This window comes from Sorex fumeus, unplaced genomic scaffold (assembly GCF_029834395.1).
Source record: "Sorex fumeus unplaced genomic scaffold, SorFum_2.1 ptg000006l, whole genome shotgun sequence".
NCBI lineage: Eukaryota > Metazoa > Chordata > Mammalia > Eulipotyphla > Soricidae > Sorex > Sorex fumeus.
Genome location: NW_026606063.1, coordinates 11,642,982 through 11,660,677, shown reverse-complemented (window position 1 = coordinate 11,660,677; position 17,696 = coordinate 11,642,982). Strand labels below are relative to the sequence as shown.

Below are 17,696 nucleotides of genomic sequence, written 5' to 3'. Positions count from 1 at the left end.
CGTGTAATGATATGTGCTGTGAATTCTGTTATGGCCTAGTCAGCAAGACAGTGACTGTTGAGAGTCTATTATTTGAATCTACCTGGTCTTTCTTTTTTGAATCATAGGAGCTTCTTTGGTTTTTGCAGTGGCAAGTCAGTGCTAATCAGAAAGGACACTTGTGAGTATGCAGCATCTGAAGCACATAACAGGACAGCTGCAAAGTGACAAGGTTTTCTCTGCTGCAGTGGTAGCCTCCTATCTTGACTCTGCAGCACTGGTGACCTAAGTCTTTGCCTCTCAGACCTCAGCTTCCACCTTAAAAGAGCATTCTGAAATTAAGTTAGCTAATAAATGCAAAATGCTCAGAACAGTGGCATCACATGAGCGCAATATTAGGTACTGTAGACCTTTTGTGATACACAGAAATACATACATACACATCAGTGAATGCCATTTGTAATTAATAAAAGTATAGATTCTTTTTCCTCGATAAACTTCTACTTCCCACTTTATTTTTATATCAGATAAAAACAATTCTGACATGTTACAACAAAATATGACCCTTTTACCTACAAGCTCACATGATATAGGAGTCAAGGTAGTGACCTCTGATTGACAGAGGAAATGTTACTTTTCGCTTAGATTTTTATAGAATTATTCCTCTGAATAGGGCCGGAGCAAAAGTACAGCACACACGTGTTTGCCAGCCTGGGTTTGACCCCCGCATTCCATATGGTCCTCCAAGCACAGCCAGGAGTGATCTGTGAGTACAGAGCCAGGAATAACAGGAATAAAACCTGAGCACTGCCGGCTGTGTTTTCCTGCCCCCCCCCCCCCCCCCCGAAATTATTTTTCGGGAACCATTTCTTACCTATACACCATTTAAAAATACGTAGCCCGTATGTTTCTATTCCCTTAAGCACTGCTGGGTGTGGCTCTGGAGGCCCCAGGGCACCACTGGAGGGGTCTGGGTCACCCCCCACCACTAGGCTCCTGCAGTAAATTGCCAGCTCCAACTGGCTGAGAACTGCCAGAGGGCCCTGGGCCACAAGAGCACCTGTGGGAAGTCCGCACAGACAAAAAACAAACAAAAATGCTTGGAAAACTAATTTTTTATAGAAGTAGTTGCTAGTCAGTCCTGAGGATGTACAACTTCAACAAAAGTGTTCTTAAATAGATAATAATATAAACTATCTTTTCTTACATAGTCGGGTCAACTGCTGATATAGCAAATCTTTTCAAGCTTTCTCTTCCCACTTCTAACCATGTGCATTTCACTTTCCCAATGTTTCTTGCCCCACTCTGTACCACAGTCCCTTAGTCAGTCCCTGGTTTTCTCTCCCAATCAGACAGAACTGTAATTCTGACAAGTTCTCTTGTTCTGTGCTTAAAGTCTATCCTAAATTATCTTCCTAATTAAGAATTTCAGCACACTATTCTGAAAACCTTCTAACCCCACCCCAGCACACACATGTTTTCAAATGACCCCACAGCTTCGTACTGTATGAATCCATGCTGTTTGGGGCTCATCAATCTAGAGAAGATTTACTTTCAAATCTTTTCTGAATATTGCTAATTGTATTTGTCCTGGTAGGCCCATTCTCCTTTAGATTATCCAAAAAGGCTTAGCTCAAATTATTCAAAATTAATCTTTACTTCTCAATATTAGTTGAATACTTATACTCCAGTACTTGGTATCATGGCATGTTGTGTCAATATATAATTACCACAATACATCCTGAGCTCCAAAAGATCAGAGAGCACAGGCTGTCCCTCCTTTATTTATTTTTTGTTTTTTGGGTCACACCTGGCAATGCACAGGGGTTACTCCTGGCTCTGCACTCAGGAATTACTTCTGGCGGTGCTCAGGGGATTATGGGATAGTGGGAATGGAACCCAGGCCAGCCTCATGCAAGGCAAACGCACTATCCGCTGTGCTATCGCTCCAGCCCCTGTCCCTCCTTTATAACTTCCACATTCTTCTGGCACAGAGTGAAATTAAAATTATAATTATTATTTGAGAGATCTACAACAGCCAAAAACTTAAAAAAAAATTGCAGAAAGTGCCTAGAAGCCATGTTAATCCCAGGGCAGTCAACAAAGTACATAAAGAAGTGGTGGAGATTTTTATGTTTGTGGGCTACACACATACAACCACTGAATAAAGGCGTCAAAGTTAAGATACAGAGTCCACAAACTATGCAGGCCAAGAATCACTAGTCTTTTGTTGAAAAACTCCACTGGGAACAAGCTTTCTCTGCAACTGACTTGCTCAACCTCTCAAACTCACACCAAGGACAAGGAATACATTGTACATTGGGGAGGGTGTCTGCCTTCCATGTAGCTGAGATCTATCCCTGGTACCCAAACAGTGGCCCCAGAACACCACATATAGTCCCCTATGTAGACCCCCCAGCCCTCCAGGGATGATTCCTGAGTACAGAGCCAGGAGTAAGCCCTGAGCACAACAAAAATTGTTAGTTGTGAACAAAGTGCCATGCCCCCAGAAAGGGATGATCATGAACTTAAGAACAGCCAATCAAAGACCTCGATCCAGCCGGCAACACTCAGGTAGAGACAGATGTAGCAGTCAAGTCAAAACAAATCCAGGGGGCCAGAGCAATAGCACAGCAGGCAGGGCGTCTGCCTTGCATGCGGCTGACCTGAGTTCGATCCCCGGCATCCCATATGTCCCCTGAGCACTGCCAGGAGTAATTCCTGAGTGCAGAGTCAGGAGTCACCCCTGGGCATCGCCGGGTATGACCCAAAAACCAAAATAAAAAAACCACAAATCAAAGCAGAACTAAGTGAAGCACTCCTGCTTTAGTTCCAGACACACTTTTCTCTCCAGACCATGTACAGAATAGGAGGGTTAAGTGAAGAGCTCCATATGACAAGGAGAGAATCTTCCTGAGAACAAAGACAAGCAGACAGGCAGATCCTGGCTGATATCATTCAGGGTCCAGGATGAGTGTCCCAAGAATTTGTAGTTACATGAAGTAATATATTTTTAGTTTGATTCAAGTTCTAAAAGTTGTTTTTCCTATTTATATACAAAAAGACACAGGTAAGTGAAAGTTCCTTTTCAGTCCAGGAACTAAAAATTAGTAACTTTTTTTTAAGGTAAAAGAAAAAGGGGCTCAGGAATTCAACAGATCAGATTTCAAAATTCCGGTTTCTATCTTCTCTCCGCCAATAGAAGGCAGGAAAATCCAATCTTCTGAATCTTGGCTTTCTCCATTTATGGAAAAGGAATAATAATCATATACTTGAATTGTAATGGAGAAATATAAAGCCCACAAGGTAGGACGTTCCAGAGTAGCACATGGTTATTATTCAACTAATACAAAAATTAGAAATATAAGAATGACTTTAAAAACCACTAAAAGTCATTTTCAGCCTTTAAGATAAAATTCCTAAGAATAGAAAGAAGTAACTTCTCCAATCTACTTAGAGATACGAAATTTTTGTTTGTTTTGCTTTTGGGGCTGTATTCAGTGAAACTCAGGTCTTCTGGCTCTGCTCAGGGGTCACTTCTGGTGGTGCTCCTGCCACCACAGTGGTGCCAGGAACTCAGCCAAGCCAGTCAGATGCAAGGCAAACGCCTTAACCCCTGTCCAGTGGTGTTATTTTAAAAAAATCTCAGTACACAATGCACTGTCACCTCTTTTTCAAAATAACACCCCCCCCCCACATAATTCTGTCTCAAAAACGGTCTCTACTGTGTTGAAGCTATTTACCTTCAAGGTATACACTCCCATTCTACCTGGAACCTTATAGAAGATGCCTTCTTCACCCCGAGAGTTTGTGTGCAGCATTGCATTCAGGCACGCAAGAGGGGAAGTCCCACTGCAAAAGAGGACGAACGAGACAATTATTACTTTTCATTCTAACCACTCTGATAACACTAGAACACTGATTTCAGATAAATATAAAAATTATTCCCACATATAATCTTATTCTTTGTTAATGATAAAGCATCTCACATTTTAGAAACATTTATCTCACAAAACTATAGGAGATACACTGTGTACTTTTACACTTATGATTCTGTAAATTCAGCTCAAACAAGCTGGAAAAAATTCTTAGACCTATTTCCTATTTCCTTCATTTGCGTATCTTGAAGTGGAATAGAAGAGAAGGCACACAACACACAGATTTCAAGAAACTGTTAGTCTGCTTCCCCAGACTCACAGTGAAATGCACTTGCACAATCTCATCTTTTTCCAATTTTACTTACTGAGGTATGACTTAGATTTGGTGTTAGTTTCAGAAGTATGACTTAACAATTTGCTATTTGAATCTATTTTCATGGTCTCTTGTACTCTGACCTATCACACCACTTTTTAAATAGTGCATTTGCCTTGCAGAGGACAACCCCAGTTCGATTCCTGGCACTGTACACATCATCCCTGCACCCGGCCAGGATTAAATCTTAAGCACAGTGCCAGAAAAAAACGCTGAGCAACACTAGATGTGGCCCCCAAACCAAACAAAAAAGCAGTAAGGTGCCTGTCTGGGGCTGAGCAGGGGAACACTTCCCCCTGCAAGAGTGAAGGCATGTGTTGGATTCCCTAGAAAAACATACACAGAAGCGTTAGGCCTGGGGCACAGGCTTTGCAAGCAGGAGCCGCAGCTTCGGTCCCTGGAATTACATGGTCCCCTGAGCACTGCCAGGTGTATGCCCACCTACCTCCCGCCCCAGCAAAAAAAAAATAATAATAATAATAATAATTTAAAAAAATTTGATTAGGGTTTCCAGATTAATTTTTTATAGTTATGTTAACCTAATCTGAATATTTCTACTTGATATATCTCCATATACACACATATTACATACGTCAATTCTATATTATAAACAAGTTTTAATCTTAATCTCAAATAAACATACAAATATTGTCAAGACAGTTCCGAGAGGAAAAGGTTACAATGGAGGAGCCAGAACATTAGGGCATTTGCCGTGCATGTAGTCGGCCTGGGTCCCCAGGTTCCGGTTAGGTCCCCAGAATCCCGTAAGGTCCCCTGAGCAATGCCAGGAGTAATTCCTGAGTACAGAGACAGGTGTAACCCCAGGTGTGACCCAAAAAGCAAAAAATTTAAAAAAATTTTGGAAGTTACAATGTTCTCAGAACTACTAGGGCACAACTGTCCATTTCTTGGCTTCGAGACTGCCATACAAGAATGTCACGGGAAGAGGAATTGCATCTATAGTTATTTTAAAGCAAAATACACCAAAAACTTTATTTAAAAACCTAAACTGATAAAATCCACGCACTGCTGGTATGACATGAGCAAATGAGCACTTTTGCTTGTTGCAGTGGCAAGGTCCAATACGGGAGGACTGGTTTATGGGTGAGGAGGGGTGATAACAGGATGGACAAGAACAACCACAGGGCCACTATTTCCCGGCAGCCTTGCTGGTAAGCGGGTACAGGAAGGAGATCAATCCTGGGCCTCGACACGAAAAGCTCATGTTCTACCAATGGACTCACTACCTAAGCTTCCAAGGAGCTTTCTCAGTTTGGTGGTGCTAAAAGCTGCTCTCTTGCCCCCAACTCCTCAACTGAGCATGAGCAAAGTAGCAAAAAAAAAAAAAAAAAAAAACCAACTAAGGGTCACTGATCCTACAATTCCCACAAAAACAAACTCACAGGGACATAAGGACACCGGGATGTAAGTGTAAGCTCTGACTCCAACAGCTGTAGAACTGCCAAGGCACTGAAAATGACCTCAAAGGCCAGTTCTGTGGGAAGAGTCGAGCATTATTTTAGTAAAGTGATCAACAGGATATGAATCAATAACAGCTATATTAACAGCGACAGGAGTGCTAAATTCCAGGAAACATTCTGGGTGTTTTTTTCCCCAATCTCTCACAACAATCCTTTGAAGTAGGCAAAATTATTAGTCAATTTTCAGAAATAAACAGATTAATGTAAAGAAAGGTGTTAAGGAAATTCTTCAGTATCCTTAAATTAGTAAATGATAGAGCCAAGATTACGGTAAGAAGCAAAAACAGGAAAACGAGCATAAAAAGGAATGTAGGGGGCAGAGCTATAGTACAGTGGGTAGGGCGATTGCTTTGTATGCAGCCAACCCGGGTTCAATCACCGGCTTCCCTTATAGTCCCCTGAGCACCACCAGGAGTAATTCCTGAGCGCAGAGCCAGGAGTAACCTCTGAGCATCATCGGAAATGGCCCCAAAATTTAAAAAAAAAGGGGGGGGGGAGAAAAGAAAAGAAAAAGAACAAATCAAAAAATGGAAAAACCTCTCGTACTCTGCAGCTCAGTAACATACCTAGTGAAAGTCTGGGGAAAGTTCACCCCAATAAAAAGACAAGCTGCACAAGTAGCCACAGAGTCCTGTGATGAAAGCGATTAATACAAATGCAGATCTTCAATGCCTAATCTAAAATATTTCAATGTTCCAGAAAGAATGGGGGGGGGGGTAGGGTAGGGGGCTGGCTAGAGAGAGTACAGTGGGTAGGGCAGTTGCCTTGTATGCAGCTGACAAAGGTTCAATTCCTGACATCCCATAAGGTCCTCCAAGTCCCACCAGGAATGATCCCTGAGCACAGTAGAACCAGGAATTAAGCCCTGAGCTTAGCTGGGTATGGCCCCACCATTAAAAAAATAATTTGGGGGGGGGGACCAGGGAGCTAGTACAAGGTTAAGGCACTTGCTCTGCAAGTGGCTGACCTCAGTTTGATCCCTGGCATAGCATATGGCACCCCAAAATCACATTAGAAGAGAGCACAGAGCCAGGAGTAGACTGAGCACCATCAGCTGTGGCCCAATACTCACCCACCAACCCCCCCCAAAAAAGAATCTTTTGTGTTTTAGAAAGGTAACATGATGGGGCCAGAGAGACAATTCAGCAGCCAGGGTGCTCGTCTTGTATGCGGCCAGCCCAGGTTCAATCCCCAGCACTGCATGTGGTCCCCTGAGCCCTGCAGAGGCAGGATTAAGACCCTGAGGCACAGGTGGGTGTGGCCCAATCCCCCCCCCCCACACACACACACACCAAAAAAGGGAACATGGCAAGCCACATATGTAACACTACCAGGAAAGTCAGGGAGAGCACCCTATCATCAGACTAAATGAAATACAGACAGTAACTAGATAATGCATAAATTATATCATTATACAGAACGTATTTCAAGTAGATTTAAGAGAATAAGGGTTGTGAAGTGTGTTGTAGCATGGAACTTTGGTACCAAAATGCTTTATCAAAGATCTGGGATTTTGGAATAATGGAACAGAAATTATACAGAGCTGAGGCAATGCAAGCTTTTCATTATTTGTGCCGATGCTGAGGGGACAAAGAATTAAAGGATGGGGTTTTTCCAAGGAAGGGAAACGAGAGTAGAGCTAATGAAAGAGGCCGAGTCCCCTTGTGAAAGAAAACACACTCAAGATCATTTACACACAAGGTACAAGAACAGAAGTGACTTCACTCATGCTGCCAATGGCCTTATTTAGTTCTCTCTGCTGTAAAAGTGGTTTTCTTCAGCAGAAACAAGTAAGGCCTGAAAGGGCCTGAGGTCTGTAATTACACTCTCAAATGAAGCAAGGACAGTACTTAAGAAAAGAAATACTGTGTGTCCAAAGAGCCAGATTTCTATGTTCAATCGGATTTGAGTGTAAAATAATCTGAACAAGGCACTCTGACCACCCTTAATCTTCATTTTTCTCATCTGCAAACTGGACGGAATGTATGTGCATTATAATGTGAATGTGCAGTAACTGCCTCCAGAAGAGATTTGCTAACTGTGGCTGCTACCTTACCAGCCTGCAACGCCCCCAGTTTTACTCCAATGTTCCCCACTACAAGGAATCCCACCTCTACCCTCATCAACTCTATAGTCTGAAGCCGGAGTAGAGTGCCTCTTTAAAAACCATATGATCCTGCCACCTCCTGTCTGGCTTAAAATTCATAGACCGAACATGATTGCCACTCAATTCCTCTTTTGCAAACCACAGCACCCAAAAGGAGAGAGAGAACAAAAGGGAATGCCCCGCCACAGAGGCAGGGTAGGATGGGGGGGATGGGGAGTGGGAGGGATACTGGGATTAGTGGTGGAGAATGGGCACTGGTAGAGGGACGGGTACTTGATCATGGTATAACTGAAACCCAAACACAAAAATTTGTAAATCTACAACTGTACCTCATGGTGTTTCACTAATAAAAAAAAAAAAAAAAAAAAAAAAACCAAGAATTCAGCCGTGAGCCACCTTTTGAGAGGCAGGCCAGAGCACTCTGATATGAGACCACTCTCCCACACTCGCTCCAGTCTTGTCTTCTTTCCAGTTTGCAAATCACCATTCTAACTTCTGTCTTTGTACTTGCTAATGTTGTTGGCAGTGATCATTTTCACTCCCTTTTCTCCAAGCACGTTCTTCCTCACTTTCCAGATTTCCTTAAATGAGGCCTTAATGCCTCATTTAAGGAAGACACTCCACTGTCTGGGAGAAATCAGTGTTTCTCCTAATCACACAGCACCTTCAGGGCTCAGGGGAAGGATCCGGGCTGGTCACTCGGAAGGTGTCTCACTGACTATACTATTTTAAACTATATTTTAAACAGAGGTTCTCTGGCCCCCAGCACTTCATCTTCTATTTTAAAAGCCTTTCACTAACATTGTCCACTGTGGCCTAGCCCTTTAATGTGTATGATTTTATTTAAGCTCCCTGGGAAGCAGATTCTTTTTTCCATAGTTGTACCTTATAGCATACAGACTCCAGATACTATAGGCAAAGGATCTGAGATTATGATGAAAATGCAACACAAAAGAAACAGAACTAAGATACTGATCAAATTTCTGCAGTACCTGAATAAAATTTTGCTTGGACCGTTCCACTTGAATTACATAATTAAATTTCTTTAACGCTTAGGCCAATTTACAATGAATTTCCAGTTATTTGTACCTGAAAATAACTGACATGAAACATGTGTAAATCTTTCAAATTGACAGACAAAAGAAAACAGAAGAAAGGGGGGAAAATGAGAGTGACAGCTGTCTTCTATCATCGGATGTGACCTTCAATAGTAAGTGGTGACACAAGAGCAGCCACAGTGCTATCCAACCCCGTGCAGACTCGCTCAAGTACAGATATTCAAACATACTGTCCATGAGTCTTTCCTAAATCCTGGACTTCTAAAACGAAGAACACCAAATTGGAGCTAGGCATGAAAACCAAAAGATCCTAAGTTCCTCCACCACATAACTAAGCGTATAGGACAGGAGAGTTGAATTCCCTGCTCCACCGATTCCTGGGTTTGGCCACAGGACTTAACTCGGCCACTGAAATGGTACTGACATACTTCATCATAGGGACGGGGGTAGAACCACGTCTGGTAGTGCTTAGAGCTTACTCCTGAACCTGCCCAGGGATCACTCAACGTGGGGCTCAGGGGACCATACACGGAATCAACATGTCAAATTTCTTTCATGCTAGAGATGTTCCACTTTGCAGCAAACGACCCTGCCTAATTTCTCCCTGAATGACAATCTCTTGTTCATTTTCCTATACTCCCTCCTTCAGAACAGTGTCTGTCAAAACTAGGCAATACTCAGCATGCCTTTCCCTGAACGTTATACATTCTATATTTATCCTTCAAAGCCCAATCCCTTGAACTGCAAGAGGATTAAGTAACAGCCTCAGAAGTGCAAGGTTAAATAACAGCCTCAGATGTGCAAGGTTAAAAGATATGCAAGGAAGGGGGGAAATTTGACCCACGAAGGTATCTTAAAGCTCTTTACTGCAGTTTTAAAATGGAGAAACTCTATTATACTGTTTTGTGGCCACACCCAGCGATGCTCAGGACTGACTCTACTCAGGCAACATTACTGGAGGGGCTGAGGGAACCCTATGGAATGCCCGAAATCAAACCTGGATCAGCTGAGTGCTTGAGACCGCTCCCAGAGGTGGTCGGGGGAGCTTTCAGAGCTAGGAAGCAGACCCAGGTTTGACCCAGGGGGCAGTGTAAGGACCCAAGGACCTAATGCTGCTCAGGCCACCTGGGAGGTGACGAGACAGGTGGGTGGGGGGAGAGCACCATGTGGCATGCCAGGGCCTGAACCTGCGGCAGGCACTGCACTATCTTCTGGCCCTGTTTTTTATTTTTTTGCTTCTTGGGTGACACCCCGGTGCACAGGGGTTCCAACTGGCTCTGCACTCAGGAATGACTCCTGGCGGTACTCAGGGGACCATATGGGATGCTGGGAATCGAACCCAGGTCAGCAAGGCAAACGCCCTACCTGCCTTGTTTTTTATGAAAAATAGTTTTAAAGACATTTAGTAGAGAAATGAGGGGGGAGGGCATGTTCAAAAGAGAGCACGGGCTCCTCTAGAGGGCTAAAAATTAGCACCTATTTACTATTTTAAACAAATTTGTGGCACTAGCAATTGAGCCCAAGGACTCAGGCAAAGTGCTCTACTACTGAGCTGCATCCCAGAGCCATGGATTGTTCCTTAAACAGTAGGTTTTAATGCCATCAGAAAATTCTAGACTCTTTTGGCTACATCTGACAGTGTGCAGGGCCTACTCCTGACTGCACTCAGGGATTATCCCTATATTGTCCCCAGGGGACAATATGGGGTGTTGGGGCTTGAACTGGGTCATTCGTGTGCAAGACAAGTTGTGTGTACTATCTCTGTCGCCCTGAATGCTCTATATTCTTATAAACTCTTTTCATTATGACCTCTAGTTTGCTATCCTTGAGTCACATTACCTACAGTTCTTCCAACAATAAATTCGTGGGGCCTAATTAACCTATATTGCATTTTTTAAATAACAGAAGTATAGTTTTAAAATTAAAAAGTAGCATCTTTTTAATACCTTTGTGTCATTCTTTACTCATCCACTTTATGAGCTAGTTTCTTTAAATTGTTTTCCTCCTGAAGTGAACCATGATACAAGGAAAGTCACTGGGGAAAGGAAACATTTTATAAACAAGCATTTCAGAAAAAGCTGGTCTCACTGGCACCCCAAAATGAAAGGTTCTGGACCAACAGAGCAGCAAAGGGCTCGGAGGCTTAAAACAATGATTCTCATCTTCATCTAAGAAATATAAATGATTCGCTCCATCTTTCACCTACACAGTTCATCAACAGCCTCGCACAAACTCCTGATTCTAAGCAAGCATGAGGGTGAGAACATTACCTCAATAAAAATGAAGGGGGAAAAAAAGAAAAAGAGAGGACAGGAACGGAGATGCAACTCAGGAAGCAGAGCACACGCCTTTTTGAAACAGAGCACATGCAAGCATGTCTGAGGCCCTGAGCATCACCCATAGGACCATGGGGGGCCCCTAAGTATTGGTGGATCCATGTGGCTGCAGTAGCAAAAGCAATGAAAAAAAAAAATTAAGTGTGGGATCCCAGAGGTAGTTCAGTGACAAAAAAGTCATGAACTCATGGCCAGGACCACTCCTATCAGGGTGAGGTCCAGCATCTGTCCTGTGTGGGATCACAGCACTGCAAAGTTTTGTATTACCACTGAGGGAAAAAAAAAATCCAAGTGCCAGATCCCCGCGGAAAGACGCCACTGCGCAGTGTGTGAGTGGCATGCAGCTAGAGACATGCAGGCCCACAGCTGGGTGAAAATCACTCTGCACTCACTGCATAGCAAAGTCACTCAGTGGCCCTTTATTTAGTGACCAGGAAGCTAACATTTCTGAACGCTGGGGTCAGGTTCCTAATACGGCACGTCTCTTGACCAAAGAAGTGTAGAGGACTGGTTATGTGAATATTAAACCAAAATAAAACAGCACAAATACGTGTCAATATATGCTACACGTATTAAAATGAGCTGGAAACAATAAAATTTAATAGATTTGGTTAGGGATACAACAAAGTAAGAATATGGAGTCATTTTATCTTTGTCTTACCTGAAATTTCTAGTTTACATGGCAATACAGTTTACACATCAAAGAGTCAAAACTATTTATTACAACTGTTTTCTGACTTAAAAACAGCGATTAGCCTGAAAACTCAGTCTGGATATAGTCAACAGATTCATTATTCAATATCTCACCACATAATCATCATTACATAATAATCATCACCACATAATCCTCATGCTGTTTAAGTAACACTGAAAGAATTTATTTTTTAGTGTCACATTATGGTTGCTGCCTCCACTCGTCTCTCTCTCCCTCTCTCTCTCTCTCTCTCTCACTCTCTCTCTCTGCAAATAAATCTAGTATAAAATCTATGATGATTAGGCAGTAAAATGCAGTCACTCCTGACAGTTCTCACAAAAACGCTTCACGCCGAAGGTAAAGCCCCAGTTCTTAATGGTGGGACTGCTGCTCCAGAAAGTGGCTCTGTCTGAGCAGGACCTCTCCCCAATCTGGAGGTGGACTATGGAAACTCCACATCCTCCTAGGAGAGGGGGAGCAGACAAAGCTCATTAAAAGCTTCTGTGGCACCAGCTAAAGCCACTGTATCAAAAACAGCACAGTAATGGCTCTGAAAAATAAAGGGCTTGAAACCCAGTCCACACCAAAGGGAACCAGGCAGTGTGGTCGCTGAAGGGGTGAAATTGAAGTAGAACCCAAACCTTTCTTCATGAAACAAAGAAATACTCATGATTTCAGGGGTCAGGGATGATGACTCAGAAAGGTGCCCGCCTCACAGAGGGAGGCCTCAAGGCTGGTCTCTAGAGCTGTGGAGTCCCTTAGTGCTCCCAGGGGTGTGACCGGGCCCCCAGGGAGCACCAGGGGAGGCCCCAATTCCTAAAAACTACCTGAATTCAATACGAGAAAAATCTTCACTCACCATATCCAGAGCCAGGAAAATCACAGGAGTACAGAAAAGTCAACTGACGCCCATGAGACAGGGTTTAAAATCACAAGATAAGTCTCTTAGTTTTATTATTTGGAGGTAAGGGGGAGGGTAGAGGCAGTGCCCAGTAGTGCTCAAGATTGTTACCAGCGTTCCTCAGACCATGCAGAGGCCTGGAGAGATAGCACAGGGGGAAAGGCGGTTGCCTTGCATGTGGCCGACCCGGGTTCAAATTCCCAGCATCCCATATGGTCCCCCGAGCACTGCCAGGAGTAATTCCTGAGTGCATGAGCCAGGAGTAACCCCTGTGCATTTCCGGGTGTGACCCAAAAAAGCAAAAACAAGACTGTGGTGCCAGGAATCCACCTGCCCACTGCATTCTCCCTCCAGATAGAATGTAAGCATTTTAAAACTGCTGTCATACAAATGCTTCAAGGTCAGAGAGAGCTCAAGGGCTAAGTGCAAGCCCGGGCACTGCATGATTCTCTAAACACCACCGTAAGGAGTACCACCCAACACTGTTGGGTGTGACCCAAAATCAAAATAAAACAAAAATGCTTCAGTAAGCACACATTTTTCCCCAGAAATGAAAATATAGCAAACAAAACAACAAAAGTATAGAAAACAATTGTGAAACTGAAAAATGTAACTGGAAATTCTGGGCTGAGTAATATAATGGTACAGTAGGTCGGATGCTTTATTTGTACACAGTCAACCTGGGTTCAATCCCAGACACCCGTATGGTTCCAGATACCACCAGCAGCGATTCCTGAATGCAAAGTGAAGAGTAAGCCCTCAACACTGCTGAATGTGCCCCCCAAAATAAACAAACAAAAAAAAAACCCACAGGAAAAAAACCTGTTAGATGGACTCAATATGGCGATGACAAATCAAAACCTGAACTTAATATAATATAGCTGCTGTTTGAAATACACACCTGAACTTTATACAGCATTTAACACAATGCAATGTTACTTCAAGTGAAAGAACTTTAAAAAAAACAACAACTTCTGGGGGGGTGGGGGGGGGCTGGAGTGATTGCATAGCAGGTAGGGTGTTCCCTTGCATGCCGCTGACCTGAGTTCGACTCCTGAGTGTATGAGCCAGGAGTAATCCCTGTGCATCACTGGGCATGACCCAAAAAAGCAAAAAATAAAAAAAAATAAAGATGAATAGGGGATCGGAGAGACAGTGGGGAGGGCCCTGCATCAACCTACATGTAGCTGATGCAGGTTGAATCACTTATTATCCTCCAAGACCCGTCAAGAGCAATACCTAAGCAAAGAGCCAGAGGTAAGCCCCAAGTACTGCCTGGTGTTGCTCAAAACCAACCAACAAAAACACTAAAAATGTGACTGGAAGGCACAGAGAGTACAAAAGGTAAGGGGCTTGACTTGCACGCAGCTGACTCTAGTTCAATCCCTGGTACCCCATACAGTCCCCAGGAGAGGCACCTGAGCTTACTCCTGGGTCCCCATTTCAAATGCCCGGAACAGCTGGCTCCTGAACTAACGTTGGCGGCTGCCCACAGCACAGAACCAGGAGAAGAACTGAAGAATGAGGCCCCAAAACAAACTCCAAAAATGTAAATGAAAAATAAAAAGCAAATATGGACTGGAGTAATAGTATAGAGGGTAACATGCTGATCGGGGTACAATCCCCGTCATCCCATATAGTCCCCCAAGCACTGATAAAGATCCCTGAATAACCCCAAGCATCGCTGGATGTGGCCCAAGATCAAAAACATAATGGGAGGAGAAAAAAGAATAAAAAAAGAAAAAGCTGACCACGGAAGGCAAGCTAATAGAACAAGAAACAAGAAAAATAAATCACAGTAAACATAAACTTTTAACAGATCAGTAATTTACTGAAATGTAAATTATATGAATAGAAATTAAAGGAAAGAGATTAATAGAAGAGAAAACAATATACTGTTTGCAATAAATCCATTTTAAATCCTCAGATGCTAGATCATTTAAATATAACAGGTGGGAATATAAAATTATATGACTGATAACTCCGGAAAACAAGAAGTTTCATTTAAACTAAAGTTTCAGAGTCAGAGACAGCTCAAATGGCTGAGCACGCGAGCTCTGCATACGGGAGGCCTGGGTCTCAAAGCCAAAAAACAACCTCAAGTTTAATTTAGCACACAATCCAGCAAGAGCACTTTTAGGAAAGGAATAAGCTCACACAGGCATGACCACAAAATGACCATAGCCGCTCTATTTGTTATATCCCAAACCTGAAAGTGGCCCAAATATCTTTCAAAGGGTAAATACTTAAAAAGCTGCGACAGGGGTTGAAGCAATAGCACAGTGGGTAGGGCATTTGCCTTGCATGCAGCCAACCTGGGTTTGATTCCCAGCATCCCATATGGTCCCCCGAGCACCGCCAGGGGTGGTTCCTGAGTGCAGGACCAGAAGCAACCCGAGCAATGCCAGGTGTGACCCAAAAAGGGAAAAAAAAAAAAGCTGTGACAGGTCCATGCCATGAAATACTACTGCCGCGCACAATTTGGATGATTCAACAGGATATTACATTTAGAAACAGAAACCTCAAATGGTCATATATTGATATTATTCCACCACACAAAATCTAAATGACAAAATTATAGAATGTACAACAGGCACAGAGAAAGGGTGGGGTGGACAGAGGCCGTACAAGGGAAGTTAGTGTAACCAGGAAACAGCATCTAGAGTGATCCTCTTTCTGACGGGATTTCTATGCATTGACTAAGATACAACACTACAGAAGTGATGAAACCGTGTTAAGTCAAAAGCCCCACCTCCACAGGACATAGAGACAGTACAAGTGAAAGCAGACAGATTGTATCAAAACTACACTTTAGTTTGAAATATGGCAAAACATTATCACTGGGAACATCTGTCATGGGGTTAGTTCTTCATATTACTTGTGGCTTGTGTTTTTCTACTGGACTCTGAATTTGTTTTCTGTTCAATTTGGTTTAGGAGCCATACCCAATGGTACTCCAGGGTCATTCCTAGTGATGTGTGGGAAGTATGCAGTGCCAGGGATAAAAATGAGGTCTCCCGCATGCAAAGTATGCATTCCAGCCCTTTGAGCCAAACCCCCAGCTCTGGGGTTTTTTGTTTGTTTGTTTGTTTGACACCAGGGAATAGATCTAGGAGTGAGAGATATTCCTGGCCCCCTGGACCTTGGTTCTCTATAGTGAGCAAGATATACTGACGAGCTGCTGTTTCTGTTTCAAGTCACTCTACATTCTCCATTTGTCCATGAAGAATACATCATCTGCTCCAAGGATCCATGCCTGCAGCACTGGGGAGTTTTGGAAGTACAGCCCACCAGGAAGGCTTTCTCATCTACAAGGATCACTCATCAACCCCATGGGTATCACTGGACCAAGTGGAGTCACGCTCTTCCTTAAAATTTAACTTTGGGCAGAGTAGGTACAGGAGACTTCATCCCAGCTGGGCTAGCGTGACAACTGCCATTCGTTCAGGTACCTGATCGCAGAAGCCTGTGTCTTTCCGGAGACTATGTTACCCTCATATTCTTCACATAAATCCTAGTTTGCTTGTCATTAATATTTGATTACCATGTGAATCAAATGATAGGTTGATAGAGCCTACTCAAACACCCTCTCAAAACACAAGATTTTTTACCTAGTTATAAAAAAATTAATTATGTTCGGTCTAGAGTCTACCTTCAGCATGCTTCTCCCATCCTGGGAAGGAGAGAGAGAACAAAAGGGAACTCCCTGCCACAGAAGCAGGGTGGGATGGGGGGGATGAAGGGGGTGGGAGAGATACTGGGATTAGTGGAGGTGGAGAACGGGCACTGGTGGAGGGATAGGCACTCGATCATTGTACAACAGAAACCCAAGCACAAAAATTTTAAAGTCTACAACTGTACCTCATGGTGTTTCACTAATAAAAAAAATTCATTTTTATTAATTAAATAAATTTAAATTTAAAAAATTAATTAGAATTTTAACTGCTTGTAAAACCTGAATTTACTGCCTAATGGGGTTGGAGCACAGCAGGTAGGGCGTTTGCCTTTCACGCGGCCGTCCTGGCCGACCCAAGTTCGATTCCTCTGACCCTCTCAGAGAGCCCGACAAGCTACAGAGAGTATCTCGCCTGCATGGCAAAGCCTGGCAAGCTCCCTGTGATGTATTCAATATGCCAAACACAGTAATAAGTCTCACAATGGAGACGTTACTGGGCCCGCTCGAGCAAATCGGTGAACAGCGGGAGGACAGTGACAGTGACTGCCTGGTGCAAAAAGAAAAAAGAAAAAACAAAAACAATGAATAACTTGTACTACAGAGATAGTACAAGAGTCAAAGGTGCTTGTTTTGACTATCCCAATTTAATCCCCAGTACTGCATGCTCCCCAAAGCTCTGTCAGGAGTGATTCTTGAGTAAACAGAAAGCCCAATTACCACCAATTATGGCCCAAACCCCCAACTTGCCATTCCCATCTCCAAAGAGATTAGGCTCTTGTCAATGAACTTAAATGGAATGCAAACTTAACTGCAGTTAAAAAGAGTAAGCTCTGCCTAGATGTGAAGTGGGGCCATGATCAAGTGACAAAAACACATGGAGGCCAGTCTCAGCCCTGGACCTGACCCGCACCTCAACCTGAGATGTAAACTCTCCTCTTTCGTCCCCTCTGCACAAGTCCATCTCTCTCTCTCTCTTTCTCTCTCTCTCTCTCTCGCTCGCTCACATTCCTCTAAATTTTTTTTTGAGGGGTTTAAGGAGTGGGTTGCACCATACCAGCAATGCTCACGGGTTTACTCCTGACTTTGCACTTAGGAATTACACCTAGTGGTGCTCAGGGGACACACAGGATGCCAGGGATCACACCTGGGTCGGCCGTGTGCAAGGCAAATGACCTACCCACTGTACTATGGCTCCAGTCCATTTATTAAATTT

The 17,696-nt window shown here is 43.4% G+C and overlaps 1 protein-coding gene across 2 annotated transcripts in view; it reads right to left on the bottom strand.

Annotated features, from left to right (window-relative positions):
• Window positions 1-17,696, bottom strand: part of ASXL2 (ASXL transcriptional regulator 2) — a 103,031-nt gene that overhangs the window by 42,074 nt on the left and 43,261 nt on the right. For both annotated transcript variants that reach the window (XM_056124580.1, XM_056124588.1), the window contains one exon: window positions 3,723-3,831. In XM_056124580.1, the coding sequence (XP_055980555.1) occupies window positions 3,723-3,831 (109 nt within the window). The remainder of the gene's footprint in view (window positions 1-3,722; window positions 3,832-17,696) is intronic.